The sequence below is a fragment of the Coregonus clupeaformis genome, chromosome 10 (genome assembly GCF_020615455.1).
Source record: "Coregonus clupeaformis isolate EN_2021a chromosome 10, ASM2061545v1, whole genome shotgun sequence".
NCBI classification, from domain to species: Eukaryota; Metazoa; Chordata; class Actinopteri; order Salmoniformes; family Salmonidae; genus Coregonus; species Coregonus clupeaformis.
Genome location: NC_059201.1, coordinates 23,369,279 through 23,390,561, shown reverse-complemented (window position 1 = coordinate 23,390,561; position 21,283 = coordinate 23,369,279). Strand labels below are relative to the sequence as shown.

Below are 21,283 nucleotides of genomic sequence, written 5' to 3'. Positions count from 1 at the left end.
ATAGACATTGTTCAAAATGTAAAATGAACAAGTTTTGAATAGTAGTTTGAGCTTTTGAAAATACTTTTTTTGAGGTGACTATATTTAAAAAAATTCTACATTCTGATATGCTGCCCACATATACTCTACTAGGCCAGCTTTAAAGCCTCTCAATAGCAATCTTAATTATCTTGAGTGGCTACGCTAGGCCTTAGCCATGCTAAGGATGTGCATGATTTCTAAGAGCAGTCTGGCGCTGGTGTGCATTACAGAATCCTCAAAAAGAATCCGTTAAGATAAGGGCAACCTGGTAATGAATGAGTGGCTAGCTGAGATCTTTAGTTCATTCAGCTTCTGCCTCGTTGGCCAGACTTCGGTTAGATATGATGATTCCCCAGGTGGGTATCAACCCCACTTCCATTTGAATGTGGGGGGGAAATGAGAAGTCGACAGTTTAGTCAAATAAAAGGCAGAGATTAAAGAGACTTCGGCAGCTGAGTGTGGATAATTGATTTATAATTTATTAGCGGTTGCATTGAGCAGTGGGCACAAGGGAGATGAGGCTGGTTTCTCTCTACAACCTCTGCATTTTCCTCACTATCCAATACTTGATGTGGACAGCCTTGCTCTCTGTGGAGTTTGTTTTACACTACAGCAGCATACCATAACAGTCTGGTTCCTGCCTGGCAAAAATGATAGTGAGGACTCCATTAGAAATGATCTATTATTGAGTTCTATTAAATGTCCTCTTCCAAACCCATTCCCCCAAAGGGCAGACATGTTCACTGTGTAAAAAGCATCGCTATGACCAAGAAACACTGAATTACTTCAAATACTTTGCATTCATATCTGCACCAATATTAAACATTATTGTAGGCTAGCCCTTGAGAGCACGAAGCTTACAAGCCCAACAAGGTAATGACTCCATATAAACTAAACTGGCTCAGGTTCTACTCACATATCAGTCAGGGTACTGTCTATGACTGGAGAATTCCACAGAATAAAGAAAGCATATTTCATCATGCGTACTTGTATAACCCTTAACAGCGATTAATTGGGGAGTTTAGGGTAAATGAAATAATCAGGCCGTGAGCTGACAGCTGTTGCTTCATTGATATCCATCCAAGTGCTTCTATGTGACCTCTTTTGAACGCCATTGTTTCAGTAGACAAAACCCGGCCTCTAATCTATAATCATCTGCCTATTAATGTCACATTAGCTTCCATTTTATGCAAAATATCTGGGCATTGTTTTGGTACACATTACCCACAAAGCAACAGCAACATTATAGACCCGAGCATTAGAGCTTGAGGGGCTGAGACAAAGACATTCTTTCTCTGACATATTGTCCTTAATTATCTTGAGCATTTATGCAGTTTAGTCCACCAACTGGGGTTATGATAACTGCCGAGTGACCAGATGTGAACCATTAAGACATGGCAATAACTAGCTAGCAGATTGTAATGGGCTAACGTGATGCTCCATTAGCCGTTACAGGTTAGGTACTGTTTGGCATACTTTAGGTACTGTCAACCAACCTTAACTTGGCGATACTGCCGCAATTTCCGACTTTGAAGACAACCAATGTCTTCTAAACGTCCATGTCTAGTTGCAGGGGGTTCGTTTGAATTTTGAAAATGCTTTGTTATTAAACATGAAGTAATCCAACAATGTGTACTTGTCTTGTCTATTTCAAATCTTCTTTCATTGATTGAGACAGGTGAGTGGAAATAACGGTAATATTCTAAATTGAAACGAACCCTCTGCAACTAGACATGGACGTTTAGAAGACATTGGTTGTCTTCCAAGTTGGGAATTAAGGAACTATCGACAAGTTAAGGTTGGTCAAACATTATCTGTGCTACGCCAAGCAGTACCTATCTAATAATGCCTATCAGCCAGCTGGAACAAAGTAATAGTCTGACTAGGCAATATTTGTAATATCTAGGCAATGACCAGCTGAGAGTAAGATCAGGTTACTAACCGAGAACCAGAGTGACACCCTCTACACCTGGCCTAAATTGACTGGCCCTCATTATTCCTTAAAATTTGACTTTGACACATTATACCACCAGAGGAAAAGAGGCTAGTGCGACTTCGACCTATATCTTATAAAATGTATAAATACAGTGCATTCGGAAAGTATTCAGACCCCTTCACTTTATCCACATTTTGTTACGTTACAGCCTTATTCTCAAATTGATTTTAAAAATGAATAATCATCAATCTCCACACAATACCCAGTAATGACAAAGCAAAAACAGGTTTTTAGAAGAAGAAAAAAAGAACTGAAATAATACATTAACATAAGTATTCAGACCAATTACTCAGTACTTTGTTGAAGCACCTTTGGCAGCGATTACAGCCTCGAGTCTTCTTGGGTATGACGCTACAAGCTTGGAACACCTGTATTTGGGGAGTTTCTTCCATTCTTCTCTGCAGATCCTTTCAAACTCTGTCAGGTTGGATGGGGAGAGTCGCTGCACAGCTATTTTCAGGTCTCTCCAGAGATATTGATCGGGTTCAAGTCCGGGCTCTGGCTGGGCCACTCAAAGACATTCAGAGACTTGTCCCGAAGCCACTCCTACGTTGTTTTGGCTGTGTGCTTAGGGTCGTTGTCCTGTTGGATGGTGAACCTTCGCCCCTGTCTGAAGTTCTGAGCGCTCTGGAGCAGGTTTTCATCAAGGATCTCTCTGTACTTTGCTCCGATCATCTTTCCCTCGATCCTGACTAGTCTCCCAGTACCTGCCCCTGAAAAACATCCCCACTGCATGATGCTGCCACCACCATGCTTCACCGTATGCTTGGCATTCAGGCCAAAGAGCTCAATCTTGGTTTCATCAGACAAGAGAATCTGGTTTCTGATGGTCTGAGAGTCATTTAGGTACCTTTTGGCAAACTCCAAGCGGGCTGTTATGTGCCTTTTACTGAGGAGTGGCTTCTGTCTGGCCACTCTACCATAAAGGCCTGATTGGTGGAGTGCTGCAGAGATGGTTGTCCTTCTGGAAGGTTCTCCCATCTCCACAGAGGAACTCTGGAGCTCTGTCAGACAGACCATCGGGTTCTTGGTCACCTACCTGACCAAGGCCCTTCTCCCCCGATTGCTCAGTTTGGCCGGGCGGCCAGCTCTAGGAAGAGTCTTGGTGGTTCCAAACTTCTTCCATTTAAGAATGATGGAGGCCACTGTGTTCTTGGGGACCTTCAATGCTGAAGACATTTTTTGGTACCCTTCCCCAGATCTATGCCTCTACACAATCCTGTCTCGGACCTCTACGGACAATTCCTTCGACCTCATGGCTTGGTTTTTTGCTCTGACATGCACTGTCAACTATGGGACCTTATATAGACAGGTGTGTGCCTTTCCAAATCATGTCCAATCAATTGAATTTACCACAGGTGGACTCCAATCAAGTTGATTGGAGTCCAATCTCAAGGATGATCAATGGAAACAGGATGCACCTGAGCTCAATTTCGAGTCTCATAGCAAAGGGTCTGAATACTTCTGTAAATAAGATATTTCTGTTTTTTATTTCGAATACATTTGCAAATATTTCTAAAAACCTGTTTTCGCTTTGTCAATATGGGGTATTGTGTGTATATTGATGAGGATTTTTATTTATTTAATCAATTTTAGAATAAGGCTGTAACGTAACAAAATGTGGAAAAAGTCAAGGGGTCTGAATAATTTCAGAATACTCTGTAATTGACACCAAAAAGTTATTAAGCCACACAGATCAGAGTTGATGGGCTGGTGTACATGGCATATACAGTATAGAGTATGACAGGGTTCTTCAATTCCAGTCCTGGAGGGCCGAAACACCTCTGTTTTTCATCCTCTCCTTCTAATCAGGGGCTAATTCAGACCTGGGACACCAGGTGAGTGCAATTAACTACCAGGTAGAAATAAAAAACAGAAGTGTTTCGGCCCTCCAGGACCGGAATTGAAGAACCCTGGAGTATGAGCTTATAGCTTTACTCACCCTGTACCACACAATCTCTCGAAGTCTTCCATCAGTCTTGAAGTTGCACTTCAGGGTCACAGTCTCTCCCACAACAACAGGAGGAAGGGGCTCAATGGTTACTGTCAAATATCCTATAGGGCAGAAGACAGATATAATGAGTATGGTTAGTAATGTCACATCATGAATAAACTGAGTGTATAAAACGTTAAGAACACCTGCTCTTTCCATGACATAGACTGACCAGGTGAATAAACTCATTGAGGGTTGAATGATTTGTTGACAAGTTGAACCAGGTGTGCTTTTCCCGGGCTACAACAAAACATTTTACTGTTCGGGGTACTTGAGGACACACTGCTTTAGCAGGTCCTGGAGTGCCGAAACACTTCTGGTTTTTGTTTCTACCTGGTCATTAATTGCACTCACCTGGTGTCCAGGTCTGAATTATTCCCAAATTAGAAGGACAGGATGAAAAACAGAAGCGTTTTGGCCCTCCAAGACTGATATTGAACAGCCCTGCTATAGACTTTCTAAGTATTGACATGTTTTGTTTTTCATTTGTATGGGGAATACGTTTTCAGGGGCTTTTAATTTAAATAAATTAGAAAAGGGCCCAAAAGCAGTGTAAGATATACACATGTACTATTCATGTATTTTAAATAGATCTGGATTACACCACAGCAAATCTTCTAAAACCAATATGATTGAATGATTTATTCAAAGTTTTCTCAAATTGTTGAGGTCCCAATAGATCAGCGCTCTACCTGTTTTCAATCCAACCTCAGTTGTAACTAACCTTATTCAACTTATCAACCAGCTAATTATTAAAATCAGGTGCGCTAGATTAGGGTTGGAGCTAAAACCTACAGGACGGTAGCGCTCCAGGAAGATGGAGAGCCCTGCAATAGAGAAACACAGTGACAACCAATTTGAACAGAATATTATCAACCTGTGCAAAGCCCCACGTGTTTTGTATGTTGTTTCAGTGGCTTCCCCCCCCTCCAATTTAGCTTATTTTATGATAACTAGAGAAGAAACAGCTAATCTGTCACTGAAAACAAATAATGTCACTGAAGAACATAAACCTTGCTCAGCTATACTTTGAACATTCTTAGATATACCAACTTTGTCAGTTAGTTTTGTCAGTATAAAATTATAATGAAACAGACTATTAACTTCCTCTGTCAAGTAGCACCAACTTCCAATTCAAGTATAAGAATTGGTAAAGAGTAACATATGGTTTCATTCCTTCATACCATGGCTTGTGATTAGTCCTAATGATCTGAAATGCTTAGCCCAAGAAATGCTGTGATTATCAATTCAAATTAAACTAAATGTTGTCTTTAACTTACTCATTTAACAACCACACATATGTTTTCCCATTGTAGTTGTTCATGAAAGTGTTTGCCAAACTCTTCAGAAAATATTGTAACTTTCTGATGAAAACGTGAATGTTCAGGGAATGTCTCATTATCCATGACAGAAAATCGAAGACAGAAATCATGATTTACAACCTGGAACATGAGACTGTGTAGGAATCCAATGGTGGGTGACGTCGATTACACTCAATGTAAAATTACTTGCTTTGGGTTTGACATTATTTTGGCGTAGGCGTAGAGGATGGTATCCAAAATCTGTGATGGATGTTGTTTTTAGTGTATATGTGACCCGTTTCAGGAAACTAGGCATATGTCGCAAGTCACGACTTCACAGGAGAGCCATTTGAATGTTTTTTTTTTTTATTATTATTATTTTTTTATCAAAATGCTTTTTTGGGCAGAAATGCCTTCTGGAACATTTGAAATTTCATGTGCGTTAATAACAAACGTGTATGCCATCTGTAAATACTAATAAAGTTGTTCAATTACGAGCCTAGTTTGTTTAGCCACAGAAATAGACAGGAACCTTCCCGCTAGCCATGATTGGTTGAGATAATGAGTGGGCTGGACATGCCGAGAGATGAGTTTCAGATTGGTCTGCGGTGTAGCATCTTGTGATGGACATCTTGTGTCTATAAAATGTGCTGCTCGTTATGCGTAGATACTCATTTCTACTGAAGTTTTTTAGAAAGATATAACATTAGCCATGGAGAACTGCAAATATGTTGCTACTGCACTCAATAACATTGCTGCCCTGAATTTATCAGGCGCTGTCGACAAAGGTCAGTGAGAAAAAGTTGTGATGGACTACTTTCTGGAGGATGATCGTGCCATGCTGACTCTCTCTGACTCTGAAAATGAATCAGACGATGAGGAAATCCCTGATTTAGGTAAAAACATTTTCATTGAAGACGACATTGTAGAGTCTGCTGATAACAGTGATGGGGAAGAAATGGCGATCAACAGTGTTGTTGTCACGGAAGAAGTTGACTGAGCTTGCTTGACACAATGGGCCAAGCAAGCTGTACTAACAAAACAGAAACGACATAGGACGTCTTATTTAGAGTCTGCCGTGAAGCGTTCATCCATGTATACGGGTAAGAGTCTAGCTACAGTCAAATGGTATGCCATTTCACATTGCTAGTTATAGCCTAATGTTAGCTAGCTAACATTGAACCTATTTGGTTCATTGTTTAGCTAGCTAGCTAGCTAGCTACATGTCTAAACAAAAGACCCCAAGTTAAAGCTTAATGTTAGCTAGATAGCTGACGTTAGACGGCTGGCTTGCTAGTTAACATTATGTGTATGATCTGTGTGTAGTGATGTTATCTCAGAATGCCATTTCACATTGCTAGTTATAGCCTAATGTTAACTAGTTAACATTGAACCTATTTGGTTTAATTTAGCTAGCTATGACAATTGGTTTGCTAGTAATCTATGGATTGGGATTATGGTTAATTGTTTAGCTAGCTAAGTGTCTAAACAAAAGACCCCACGTTAATAGCTAGCTAGTTGATGACCCATCAAGTTAGCCAGGTGTGTCTGACGGCGAATACGGCTATATATGGTATAATAATGCAAAAATATTTGTAGCTGGAATTTGTCTTTCAGCATCAGTAGAACACGCCTGTCTCTCCTCCACCAGTCATACAAGGAGAATGGTCTAATGCCTCCCATCAAAAAGAGAGCTGGCCCAAGCAAGCACAGGTGAACAATTTGTCTGAGATTGCTGGTGTTGTGAAGGACAGCTTTACTACACTACTCACTGTTTAGCACATGACCTCATGTGAATCCTTAAAGAGATGGGTGGGGCTGGCTTAAGAGGGTGTGAACAATGCTGAATGGGTGTAGACAAAGGAGAACTCTCCAGTCGGTACCAAAACATTCAAAGGTCATTTTCTAAAAAGTGAGTTTACAAGTTTATCAACTTTCAAAGCAGAATTACTTTCCCATTGTTCCTCAAAAATGCAGTGTATGATATACCATGTTGTAGCTCTGTGTCTCTACTTTTATCTAATGTAAAAAGCACAATTTCAAATTTTGCTACATAAAACCGATTTCAGCCGGTCGGTCACATATGCTCTGACAAAGTAGCCTGGCTGATGCGACTCACGTGGTACACAGCGAAGGAGTCAGGAGAACTTTGAATTAGGTGTCAGCTAGCCAGACTAGATTCCAACCCTATGCTTGATTGTAAGTACATCTCGCTTTAGGGTCGGACAGGGCTTCTGTTTTGATTAGGACAAGGTGGAGCCGGCGCGAGTTATGGCTCGGAAAACGTACCTCAGTCCAGAAATAGTCCATGGCACTGTCCTCCAAATGTTCCCATTTCCCAAAAAGTTACATCGAGAAGATTTAAATACTGCTAGTGTTTTTATTAAACTGACTTTTTCGTCCTCATGCTAGGTAGCAGAAGCAACAGCAGCCATTTTGGAATGCATGTCACGTTGAACAAAAAAGATAGTCAGCCAATCAGGCCCCTTGTTGTTCAACGCGACGTGCTTTCCAAAATAGCTGCTGTATTATTATGCTGTAGTATTGGCCAATCATTGTTATGTGAAATGTGCAATAGCATTGCTTTTAAAGCGTGATCACTGTTCATAGAAATGTTTGCCTACCTGTTTAAATATGTTAATGGTTTATGCCAGGTCAGGGCAGGTCCTTATGGAGTATGCCAGGTCAGGGCAGGTCCTTATGGAGAACTGCTTGGTAAGGTAACATGTTGCTACAGAGGTTTGTGAGTTTCCATTGATGCTCAGTCAATTATAAGGCGTTTTGCCTTTTGTGCTCCAGTCAAGTTTTTTATTTTAAATTTTTTGTAAAAACAATTTTATTGATTTTCTTTCAACATTCTGCATTTGCATGTTTTGTAAATAACCTCTGGATCCAGTCTTCATCACCTGCACTGCTAATTATATATTTTTGTTAACTATATTTTTTGCACCTGATCCTCTGACTGACTGAACTGTTGCTGCTCAAAGCCTAGCAAACTAGGCTACCGGGTCCTCTATCTTAACAAACACATTGTGGAGAGGCTCTCTTCTTCACTCCAGTCACTTACAGTAAGTCACACGTTACTGCAGTCTGGTCAGGTTTGTTGTAGATTTCTTCAGTTTATGTAAATCCCAACCTTGTCATGAAAGAATATGGCTAGCACAGGGACAGGCTTGTAATTAATCACAATATGCTACCCAAGTGAACTGCAGCAGCAAATGAGTTGACCAAAGCATGAGAGAATTCAGCACCATGGAGAGCTCCTGTACAGACTTCAGGGCCTTGACAAACTGCTGCTGTTCAGCTCTACTAGCCCTCCCACTAAGAATAGCTTTTACTGTACCTCACTCTCTCAGTAATTCAACAACCAGTAATCATGAAATGATAAAAGTGATGTCAATGCAATTGGTGTGGAGCAAACACTAATCTCAGTTTTCAAAAGTCTCTAGTAGTATTTTTGCTATGGAAAGACAACTGCTTAATATACAGTACCAGTCAAAAGTTTGGACACACCTACTCATTCAAGGGTTTTTCTTTATTTTAGCTATTTTCTACATTGTGGAACAATAGTGAAGACATCAAAACTATGAAATAAAACATATGGAATCATGTAGTAACCAAAAAATGTTAAACAAATCAAAATATCTGTTATATTTTAGATTCTTCAAAGTAGCCACCCTTTGCCTTGATGACAGCTTTCCACACTCTTCGCATTCTCTCAACCAGCTTCATGAGGAATGCTTTTCCAACAGTCTTGAAGGAGTTCCCACATATGCTGAGCACTTGTTGGCTGCTTTTCCTTCACTCTGCGGTCCGACTCATCCCAAACCATCTCAATTGGGTTGAGGTCGGGTGATTGTGGAGGCCAGGTCATCTGATACAGCACTCCATCACTCTCTTTCCTGGTCAAATAGCCCTTACACGGCCTGGAGGTGTGTTTTGGGTCATTGTCCTGTTGAAAAACAAATGATAGTCCCACTAAACGCAAACCAGATGGGATGGCGTATCGCTGCAGAATGTTGTGGAAGCCATGCTGGTTAAGTGTGCCTTGAATTCTAAATAAATCACTGACAGTGTCACCAGCAAAGCACATCCACACCATCACACCTCCTCCTCCATGCGTCACGGTGGGAACCACACATGCGTAGATCATCCGTTCACCTACTATGCATCTCACAAAGACACAGCGGTTGGAACCAGAAATCTCAAATTTAGACTCATCAGACCAAAGGACAGATTTCCACCAGTCTAATGTCCATTGCTCGTGTTTCTTGGCCCAAGCAAGTCTCATCATAGCGCTTGATGGTTTTTGCGACTGCACTTGAAGAAACTTTCAAAGTTCTTGAAATGTTCTGCATTGATAGACCTTCATGTCTTAAAGTAATGATGAACTGTCATTTCTCTTTGCTTATTTGAGCTGTTCTTGCCATAATATGGACTTTGTCTTTTACCAAATAGGGCTATATTCTGTATACCACCCCTACCTCGTCACAACACAACTGATTGGCTCAAACGCATTAAGAAGGAAAGAAATTCCACAAATTAACGTTTAACAAAGGCCCACCTGTTAATTGAAATGCATTCCAGGTGACTACCTCATGAAGCTGGTTGAGAGAATGCCAAGAGTGTGCAAAGCTGTCATCAAGGCAAAGGGTGGCTACTTTGAAGAATCTCAAATTATAACATATATTTTGATTTGTTTAACACTTTTTTGGTTACTACATGATTCCATAAGTGTCATTTCCTAGTTTTGATGTCTTCACTATTATTCTACAATGTAGAAAATAGTAAAATATAAAGAAAAACCCTTGAATGAGTAGGTGTGTCCAAACTTTCGACTGGTACTGTATGTAATGCAATTATTTCAAAGAATCCAAACGTATGTTATTAACAATGTGGTAACTCTGATATAGTGTAATGTAATTCTACACACATTAACTGTGATAGTGTGTTGCTTGTAATTGCCAACACGCCCTTAAGGTGAAACCACAGATACCTGTAATGGACCTATAGAGCTCTACAGCTTGAGGAAAGACTGTAAGCTCTCTCCTTTTTACCACACCTCCATATGCTTATTACAGAATCTTAATTTAATCATCAGACTTCAGAGCGCCTCTCTGTGGAGCTGATTTGAATGGATAAGCCCGGCTGAATTCAAGACTGCAGGTCATTAACATGAGCTGATGCTCTTAGAGCAAATTCCAACCACTTAGTACCGACACTCCGCATCGCTCTCTAGCACATGAGGAGCCCAGCCACGGCTCATACAGTACTGGCTCCCTCCCTGTGAGTTCTCTTTAATGGATGCAACCCTCATATGTTGTGGGAAATTAAGTTTCCATCCTTGGAAATGTCAACTGACTCAGTGGGATGCAATGTCACTCACCAGGGGAAGGAGTCTATCATGCCTTCTCTAAATGGCATACGTTGTTGTGGGGGTTGTGGAAACTCACCATTCTATGAATAATGCAGTGCCATATAAGTAAATATTAACTGCCCACACTGAAAGTGTTGGGGGAAAAGTGCGGAAATGCATGGGTGAAATGACTAAGAATCTTTTCCATCTAAAATGCAATTATTAACACATATTATGCAATTATACTGAAATACATAGCTCCCTGTGCTCCTATGTAGGTCTACATCGTAAATAAGTAAGTAACTATAGATAATAATATGCAATATAATTGAATTGCATATTATCTATTTCTGTAGCAAATAATAAACAAAAATTAGTAGGAGGATGGTTGTAGGGATTATTGTAATAAATTATGTGGCCATGTACCAAAGGAGGAAACAGAGATGTTGTTTAATATTGCTTGGCATAATCATGGATACAGTAGAAAAAGGCTTATGGCAGTGGGTGGGGAAGGATGATGGATTTTTAAAAGAGCAAATTACATGGGCTATGCTCTCGTGCCAGTGAAGTTCATATTTCAAACAGTCCCTGAGAGAAGCAAGAACCAATGCTGCAGCAGTAAACTGCTACTTCTACAAATACATGGATGGTGTCTGTTACGATTATATATTTTTTTAACCTTTATTTATTCCAGTCAGCAGTGTTGTGTAACGATCCCGGCAGTCTGAGTCGGGTCCTGTCTGTGGACTAGTTTTTCTGCTCGTGATCTCCAGTTTCCCGAGGGTTCTGGAACGCTCCGGGGAGCTCTCTTGATTTCCGCACCTGCATCCCATCAGCAATCTGCACACCTGGTCCTGATCATCACCCTTCTTAGGCTCTGGCCTAACATCCATTCCCTGCCGGATCGTTAGCCATGAACAGTAGGTTTACCAGAGTATCAGTCTTAGAGCCTAGCGTTAGTTTTGTTGTTTTTGCACCTTGTTGGTTTGTTGTTTACTTACCTCCGTTTTGTTCCATCTGCAGTCACCCGTCCGGAACCTTCATCCAACCTCTGCCTGGTGGTCGGCGGCTGCCGAGCCATGATGGGATCAACCACTGCACCCCCAACAACTAATCAACGCCGCCCGCTCTGTTCCCTGGATTATTCAGCATCACTCTTGAATTTGTAAATAAACACTCACCTTCGTTTCAACTTACCTTGTCCTGGTCTGCTTCTGGGTTCTGGCTTTGTAACTCGTGACAGAACGATCCGGCCAGTAATGAACCCAGCGGACCTGGACTCTGTTCGCCATGCCATTACCCAGCAGGAGAAGATGTTGGGCCATCATAGCACGGTACTACAGGAGATCGCGTTGTCAGTTCGGAACCTTTCTACCGGTCTGACGGAGGTCCAGAACCAACGCAAGTTTCCGGTGGAGGATCCACTACCGGTTTCACCCATCTCGCCTGCCGCTTCTGGAGCTGTGTCCTTCCGTGAGCCCAAGGTTCCGACGCCGGATAAATATGAGGGGGAGCTGGGAAGATGCCGTTCCTTCCTTATGCAGTGTGGATTAGTGTTCGATCTACAGCCCTACTCTTATGCCACAGACAAGGCTAGGATAGCCTTTGTGATTGAGTTGCTGCGTGGTCGAGCGCTGGAGTGGGCTTCAGCCGTTTGGGAACGACAGGATCCCTGCATGGCTTCATACCAGGGGTTCACGGCCGAGATGAGGAAGCTCTTCGACCATTCCGTCCGAGGAGGGGACGCAGCTAGGCGCCTGTTTTCGCTTCGCCAAGGAACTTCGCAGCGTGGCCGACTTCGTGATCGAGTTCAAGACGTTGGCTGTGGAGAGTGGGTGGAATGAGGAGTCTCTGCAAGCGGCCTTTTACCAGGGTCTGTCGGAGCAGCTCAAGGATGAGTTGATCTCCTATCCGGAGCCTAGTGACCTGGACAGCTTGGTAGCCTTGTCTATTCGGGTGGATAATCGAGTCCGAGAGCGAAGGAGGGAGAAGCAATGGGTTCCGTCCAACCGATCAGCTTCTCAGGTTCCAGTCGGGTCGGGATTGGATCAGAATACGTCGATCATCGGCCACCACACAGGATTAGTGGAGAGGTTCTGTCTCCCGATTCTGAACCCATGCAAGTGGGGCGGCACGGGTTAACCAAGGAGGAGCGCCAACACAGACGTAGGACTAACTGTTGCCTCTACTGTGGTGGTTCGGGACATTACCTCGCCACTGGTTCCCGGCGGTCGTCAAACTGCGCGGCTCGCTAAAGTTGGGAGGACTTTTAGCGAGCCAGTTTCGACCTCTCAATACCTCTGTCAGACCCCGTTTCCCGGCTACCCTTATGAACAGGAATCAGAGCTTAGCGATTAACGCTTTTATCGATTCAGGTGCCGATGGAAGCTTTCTAGATGCCGAGTTGGTGGAACAGCTGGGGCTTTCCAAGGAGCAATTGCCGGAAGCCATTGAAGCTACCACTCTGGACGGCAGTAGTCTGGCACGTATCACGATGAGGACTGAACCGGTTAAGATGCTGTTGTCGGGGAATCATTCTGAGATGATTTCATTCTTCATTCTGCCGTCTTCCCATGTTCCTCTGGTCCTTGGATACCCCTGGCTGAAGGAACACAATCCCACGTTCGATTGGGTGACGGGCAAGGTAACGAGTTGGAGCCTTGATTGTCATGCTAACTGTCTCAAGACTGCCTGTCCCCATTCGGTTCCCAGTCAGGTGATTGAGGCTAAACCCCCAGATTTGTCCCTGGTTCCCGAGACATATCACGATTTGGGGGAAGTTTTCAGTAAGCAGAAGGCTCTGTCACTCCCTCCCCACCGACCATATGATTGTGCCATCAACCTGTTCCCTGGAGCTGTCTACCCCAAGGGAAGGTTATACAGTATCTCCCGACCTGAACGTGAGGCTTTGGAGACCTACATCAAGGAGTCCCTAGCTGCTGGTCTCGTTCGGTCCCTCGTCATCACCCCTGGGGCAGGATTCTTCTTTGTGGGTAAGAAGGATGGCTCTCTTCGACCGTGTATTGATTATCGGGGGTTGAATGACATCACGGTCAAGAACAAGTATCCCCTGCCCTTGATGAGTTCTGCCTTCGACTCCTTACAGGGTGCTACGGTGTTCACCAAGCTAGACCTACGCAATGCGTATCACATGGTCCGGATCAGAGAGGGGGACGAGTGGTTGACGGGTTTCAATACACCGATGGGTCACTCGAGTATCAGGTGATGCCGTTTGGACTGACCAATGCTCCAGCGGTATTCCAGAGTATGGTGAACGACGTCCTGAGAGATATGATCGGTCTCTTTGTGTTTGTTTACCTGGATGACATTCTGATCTTCTCGAAGGAACCTTCCGACCACGTCCAGCATGTCCGGCAGGTTCTGCAGCGATTGTTGGAGAATCGCCTGTTCGTGAAGGCCGAGAAGTGCGAGTTTCACGCCCACACGACATCCTTTCTCGGGTACATCATCTCCAGGGGAGAGATTAGGATGGACCAGGAGAAGGTTAGAGCGGTTCTGGAATGGGCCCAGCCCGGTACGAGATTGCAGCTCCAGAGATTTTTGGGGTTTGCGAATTTCTACCGCAGATTCATCCGGGATTACAGCCGTGTGGCCGCTCCGTTAACTGCCTTGACTTCCAGTATCAGGACCTTCAAGTGGAATCCGGAGGCGGATCGAGCGTTTCTGGATTTGAAGAGGCGATTCACCAACGCACCGATTCTCTCTCAACCGGACACGGCCCGTCAGTTCGTCGTTGAAGTGGACGCGTCTGATGTGGGAGTTGGCGCCATCCTGTCGCAGCGATGCTCCACGGACAGTAAACTCCATCCCTGCGCCTACTACTCTCGTCGCCTTTCGCCTGCGGAGAGGAATTACGATGTGGGTAACCGGGAGCTTCTCGCGGTGAAACTTGCCTTGGAGGAGTGGCGCCACTGGTTGGAGGGGGCGGAGCAACCGTTTATTGTCTGGACTGACCACAAGAATCTTGCTTACGTGCAATCGGCTAGACGTCTCAACTCCCCGTCAGGCCAGGTGGGCGTTGTTTTTCGGACGATTCAAGTTTTCCCTGACGTTCCGACCTGGATCTAAGAACGGCAAGGCGGACGCCTTGTCCCGGATGTTCTCCAAGACGGAGGAGAGTGGGTCCAAGACCGAGACAATTCTCCCCCGGAACTGCGTCGTGGGAGCAGTTATGTGGAAGATTGAGGAGGAGGTGATGGCGGCCCTTCGGACTCAGCCCGGTCCCGGTAACGGTCCACCCGGTCGGTTGTTTGTGCCTGAGTCGGTTCGTCCTGCTGTCCTCAAATGGTCCCACGCCAGCAAGATGGCTTGTCACCCTGGCGTGGCTCGGACGATGGCGTTTCTTCGCAGACGTTTTGGTGGCCTGCCATGGCCGAGGATACTCGGGGTTTTGTTGCTGCCTGTCCAGTGTGTGCGCAGAATAAGAGTACCAATCGGCCCAGCCCTGGACTACTTCACCCCCTTCCTATTCCCCGGCGACCATGGTCGCATCTGGCCCTGGACTTCGTCACTGGGTTGCCCGCTTCTGAGGGGAACACGGTCGTTCTGACTATCGTGGACAGATTCAGCAAGTTCGCCCACTTTGTGCCAATTGCCAAGCTTCCCTCTGCCTCGGAGACGTCCGAGATCCTGGTTAGGGAGGTTTTCAGGGTCCACGGTTTGCCCAGTGATATCGTTTCCGACCGTGGCCCTCAGTTTACCTCTGCTGTCTGGAAGTCCTTCTGTTTGGCCATTGGAGCTACAGTCAGTCTCACATCTGGTTTTCACCCCCAATCCAATGGTCAGGCGGAGAGAGCCAACCAGAAGATGGAAACCACGCTACGCTGCCTGGTCTCTTCCAACCCCACCTCCTGGGTCTCTCAGTTGCCTTGGGTTGAGTATGCCCACAATACTCTCCCCTACATCTGCCACTGGGATGTCTCCCTTCCAGTGCCTGTATGGCTACCAACCTCCCTTGTTCCCTTCTCAGGAGAAGGAGCTCTCAGTGCCCTCTGTTCAGGCCCATATTCGTCGTTGCCACCGGACCTGGCATCGGGCCAGAAAGGCACTCCTTAGAGTTTCGGACCGGTATCAGCTCCAGGCGAATCGTCGCCGGATCCCCGCTCCCACCTATACCATCGGAGATAGGGTCTGGTTGGCCACACGGGATCTTCCGTTACGGACTGAGTCTAGGAAGTTGTTACCGAAGTTCATTGGTCCGTTTGTGGTGGAGAAGGTGATCAATCCAGTGGCAGTTCGACTCAAACTACCGAGGACGCTCAGAGTCCATCCCACCTTTCATGTCTCCTGCCTCAAGCCTGTTTTCCTCAGTCCTCTGTTGCCTCCTCCGCCTCCTCCTCCTCCTCCTCGGATGATCGGAGGTGGTCCTGCCTACACGGTGCGACGCATCATGGATTCCAGACGGCGGGGCCGGGGTTTCCAGTATCTCGTGGACTGGGAGGGGTATGGTCCTGAAGAGAGGAGTTGGATTCCGCGGCGACAGATCCTAGATGCTGACCTCATCCGTGACTTCTACCGCCTCCATCCTGGCGCTCCGGGAGTCCGCCCGGTGGCGTTCGTCGGAGGGGGGGTACTGTAACGATCCCGGCAGTCTGAGTCGGGTCCTGTCTGTGGACTAGTTTTTCTGCTCGTGATCTCCAGTTTCCCGAGGGTTCTGGAACGCTCCGGGGAGCTCTCTTGATTTCCGCACCTGCATCCCATCAGCAATCTGCACACCTGGTCCTGATCATCACCCTTCTTAGGCTCTGGCCTAACATCCATTCCCTGCCGGATCGTTAGCCATGAACAGTAGGTTTACCAGAGTATCAGTCTTAGAGCCTAGCGTTAGTTTTGTTGTTTTTGCACCTTGTTGGTTTGTTGTTTACTTACCTCCGTTTTGTTCCATCTGCAGTCACCCGTCCGGAACCTTCATCCAACCTCTGCCTGGTGGTCGGCGGCTGCCGAGCCATGATGGGATCAACCACTGCACCCCCAACAACTAATCAACGCCGCCCGCTCTGTTCCCTGGATTATTCAGCATCACTCTTGAATTTGTAAATAAACACTCACCTTCGTTTCAACTTACCTTGTCCTGGTCTGCTTCTGGGTTCTGGCTTTGTAACTCGTGACATGTTGGGGGTAATGCATTACAAAAGTAACGTGTTACGTAATCAGATTACTTTTATGAGTCACAGAGTAAAGTAACACGTAGCTTTTTTCAAATTGGGTAATATTATTACAGTTACTTTGTCAAACAACATGTGTGTGTTACTACCGGGCGCGTTTCCATGATACGATCTCAACTTATTCCTCATTTAGTTCCTAAGAGAAAGATTTTGAATGAAAAGACAGGAAATCTGTACAGATGTTTGGCTTACAGTATACAGTGTTTCAGAAAGTATTCACACCCCTTGACTTTTTCCACATTTTGGTGTCTTACAGCCTGAATTTAAAATGGATTAAATTGAGATGTTTTGTCACTGGCATACACAAAATACCCCATAATGTCAAAGTAGAATGATGTTTTTAGAAATGTTTACAAATTAATAAAAATAAATACAACATTTGCTTAACAAGTCGCATAATAAGTTGAATGGACTCACTAATGTGCAATAATAGTGTTTATGTCACGTCTCCTCCCGTTGCTCACCTCCGGCGCTCTGATTCGCTGGTCTACTGAGCCACCGGTCTGAGCGCACTAACTCGGCAACACCGGAATGGAAACCCAACGCACCCTAATCACCTCCAGCGCACCTGCACCTCATCATCTCATCACCACCCCTATTTAGCCCTGGACTGTTCCTTATTATGTTGTATGTGATTGTTTGGCTTCGTGTTGTGTACTCTATCTTTGTTATTTCTTTGTCATTGTTTAAGTAAACCTTGACCTTGTTAATTCCTGCGTCGGCGTCCTGCCTCTTCGTATACTCAGTACTCGTCACAGAATCACACACCAAACAAAAATTTATGCAGCAGGAGTTTCCCAGTGCCTCGACCAGCACCAGCAGCAGCTTGCCCAGTTGAACGTGCCATGCAGGAAGTGCTCCAAACTCTGCATAATCTGCCCAGCGCTCCGGTTCCACCTCAGGGAGCGGCGAGTGCCCCCAATCCACCTGTTCCCGGGCTTTCACCCACTTCTGCGGGAACCCTCACCCTACCGGAGCGCTTTGACAGTAAAACTACTAAATGTAGCTGCTTCCTGCTACAGGTTTCACTTTATCTGGCGCGTCAGCCTGGGGCATATCCATCTGACCAAGCAGGATAGCGTTGGTGATTTCGCTACTTAAAGGGAAGGCGCTGGATTGGGCCACGGCAGTCTGGGAAGGAGAGAATCCAATGGCACTACCCTATCCCACCTTCCTCGCTTGGTTCAGGGCTGTGTTTGATCATCCCACGGAGGGAAAGGACGGGGGTGAGCGTCTCCTCCATCTACAACAGAGAGAGGGGTCCGAGTCTGAGTACGCGCTGAGCTTTCGCACGGTGGCGGCGTCTTCCGGCTGGAATGAGCGCACAGCCTTCAAGAGAGGCTTACGGGAGGACATCAAGACGGAACTCGCATGTCAGGACGATGAGATGGACCTGGATACCCTCATCACCACGTCTATCCTTCTTGATGACATGTTGAGAGAGAGACGCCATTCCCAACACCTCCCGGAGTCTCGGCTCTCACCCCATCTGAGCTATGGAAGCCGCCCTGCTTCCGAGTCCTCACCCATGGAGGTGGGCAGCAGATCTCCTGGCGGCTCCCTATCTAGGCGGTATGACTCCCGTCGCCGCTCCGTGAGTGTTACGTCAGCTCCTATCACAAAACCATTGTTTTTAGTTCCCATAACGGTGTCTGGTTATTCCTTCTCTTCCATTTCTACTGCTATGATAGATTCCGGATCAGCGGGGAACCTTTAGATAGGGAGCTGGTCTCTGAATGGGGGTTGCCCACCGTGCCACTGTCATCTCCGCTACACGTCACCTCACTGGACAATAAACCCCTTGGATCAGGCACCATTACGCACGTCACTCTCTCCATCACCATTACCATTCCCACACTACCGGAGCACCACGAGGAGCTGTCATTCCACATTGTCACGTCACCCCTTCACCGGATCGTCTTGGGATTGCCTTGGCTCAGACTACACAACCCAACCATCAATTGGAGCACCAAGAGTATCACAGCCTGGTCTACCTCATGCCGGAATACCTGCCTGCCGGTGGTTTGTGGTTCCACGTCAGTGGAGAGTCCGGAGTCCGCCCTACTGCCCAACATTCCACGTGAGTATGCAGATCTCTCCGATGTCTTCTCTTCAGTAAAGGCTACATGTCTCCCTCCTCACAGGCCATGGGACTGCGCCATTGACCTGCTGGAGGGACAACACCCCCCGAAGTGTCGCATTTACCCCCTTTCCATGGCGGAGACTGAAGCCATGGAGAAGTATGTGGTGGAGACCCTGAAACAGGGGTTCATCAAACGCTCTACCTCTCCTGCCTCTGCCAGCTTCTTCTTCATGGCCAAAAAGGACGGAGGACTGAGACCATGCATTGACTACAGGGGGCTGAACGCAGTCACCACCAAGTACCGGTATTCCCTCCCTCTGGTTCCGTTGGCCATCTTGCAGCTACGAGGGGCCCGGTACTTTACCAAGTTGGACCTGAGGAGTGCCTACAACCTGATCCGAATCCGGGAAGAGACGAGTGGAAGACGGCATTCAGCACTACCTCAGGCCACTATGAATACTGTGTCATGCCTTACGGCCTCGCCAACGCACCTTCTTTGTTCCAGTCCTTTGTCAATGACGTGTTCCGGGACATGCTGAGTAGACAGGTTGTGGTGTACATTGACGATATCCTGATCTACTCAGCTACGTTCGAGGAGCACGTCAGGGACATCTGAGCTGTCCTACTCCGCCTCCGGGAACACAGCCTGTTGGTGAAGGGGGAGATATGCGAATTCCACCAACAGGCCATCTCCTTCCTGGGATACCGGATCAGTCCTCAGAGGGTGTTCATGGAAGGAGTGAAGACGGACGCGGTCAGGTCATGGCCAGTTCCCACCAACATCAAGGGCCTACAGAGCTTCCTGGGCTTCAGCTCCATAGCCGCCCCGCTCACCTCTCTCCTTAAGGGTGAGCCTCTGAAGCTGGCCTGGAACCCTGAGGCTGACGCTGCCTTCAAGAGGCTGAAGGAGAGGTTCACCACAGCGCCCATCCTAAAACACCCAGATCCATCTCGTCCTTTCATCCTGGAGGTGGACGCATCGGAGGAGGGCGTGGGTGCGGTCCTCTCCCAGCGGCATGGTAAGCCAGAGAAAATGTATCCCTGTGCCTTTTTCTCTAAAAAGCTTACCCCCGCAGAGAGGAACTATGGAGTTGGAGACAGGGAGCTGTTGGCGGTGGTCCTCGCTCTGGAGGAATGGAGACACTGGCTGGAGGGCGCAGTCCATCCATTCCGGATTCTTACTGACCACCGGAATTTGGAGCACATACGGGCAGCAAAACGGATGAACTCTCGTCAAGCCAGGTGGGCCCAATTTCTCACTCGCTTCAAATTGATTCTGTCCTACCGACCAGGATCCCAGAATGTGAAGGCCGACGCACTCTCCAGGATGCACCATACCGGAGAAAGGAAGGATCTGGGGGTTCCTATCCTGCCCTTGTCTCTCATCGTTGCACCTGTCGTTTGGGATGCCCCTCCGGGGCGCGTGTATGTACCCACCAGTGTCCGTGACCACCTGCTGATCTGGGCTCACACTACCCTTACGGCAGGTCACTCTGGTATTACGCGCACCCTGCATTCTCTAGACCAAAAATACTGGTGGCCCACCTTGGCTTCTGATGTCTCCCGCTATGTCAACTCCTGTTCAGTATGTGCCCAAACGAAGACACCTCGGAATGCCCCGGCAGGCAGACTAGTTCCTCTCCCAGTGCCTCAGTGACCTTGGTCACACCTGTCCATAGACTTTGTCACCGACCTTCCACGTTCTGACGGCTTCACCACAGACATGGTGGTCGTAGATCGGTTCTCCAAATCATGCCGTTTTTTGCCACTAACTGGTCTTCCTTCTGCTCTCCAGGTCGCTGAGGTCCTGTTCCAACAGGTCTTCCGGCATTATGGACTTCCGGAGGACATAGTCTCGGACCGTGGCCCCAAATTCACCTCCCGAGTGTGGAAGGCTTTCCTTGAGAAGATCGGGGCCATGGCCAGCCTCACTTCCGGGTATAGGCCTCAGTCGAATGGGCAGGTGGAGTGCATGAACCAGGAGCTGGGGAGGTTTCTTCGTTGCCACTGTCAGGACCGGCAGGGTGAGTGGGCGAGGTTTCTTCCCTGGTCAGAATATGCCCAGAACTCCCTTGTTCACTCCTCCACGGGGCTCACTCCCTTCCAGTGCGTCCTGGGGTACCAGCCGGCCCTGGCCCCTTGGACACCCAGCCAGACCGATGCGCCCGCTGTCGACGAGTCTGGCTGGGTGTCTGGCAGTGAATTTCAAACACAGATTCAACTACAAAGACCAGGGAGGTTTCCCAATGCCTCACAAAGAAGGGCACCTATTGGTAGATGGGTAAAAGAAAGCAGACATTGAATATCCCTTTGAGCATGGTTAAGTTATTAATTACACTTTGGATGTT

The 21,283-nt window shown here is 46.6% G+C and overlaps 1 protein-coding gene across 2 annotated transcripts in view; it reads right to left on the bottom strand.

Annotated features, from left to right (window-relative positions):
* The window catches only part of igsf21a (immunoglobin superfamily, member 21a), a 270,253-nt gene that overhangs the window by 145,300 nt on the left and 103,670 nt on the right, over window positions 1-21,283 (bottom strand). For both annotated transcript variants that reach the window (XM_041888425.2, XM_041888426.2), the window contains exon 2: window positions 3,960-4,072. In XM_041888425.2, coding sequence (XP_041744359.1) covers window positions 3,960-4,072 — 113 coding nt within the window. The remainder of the gene's footprint in view (window positions 1-3,959; window positions 4,073-21,283) is intronic.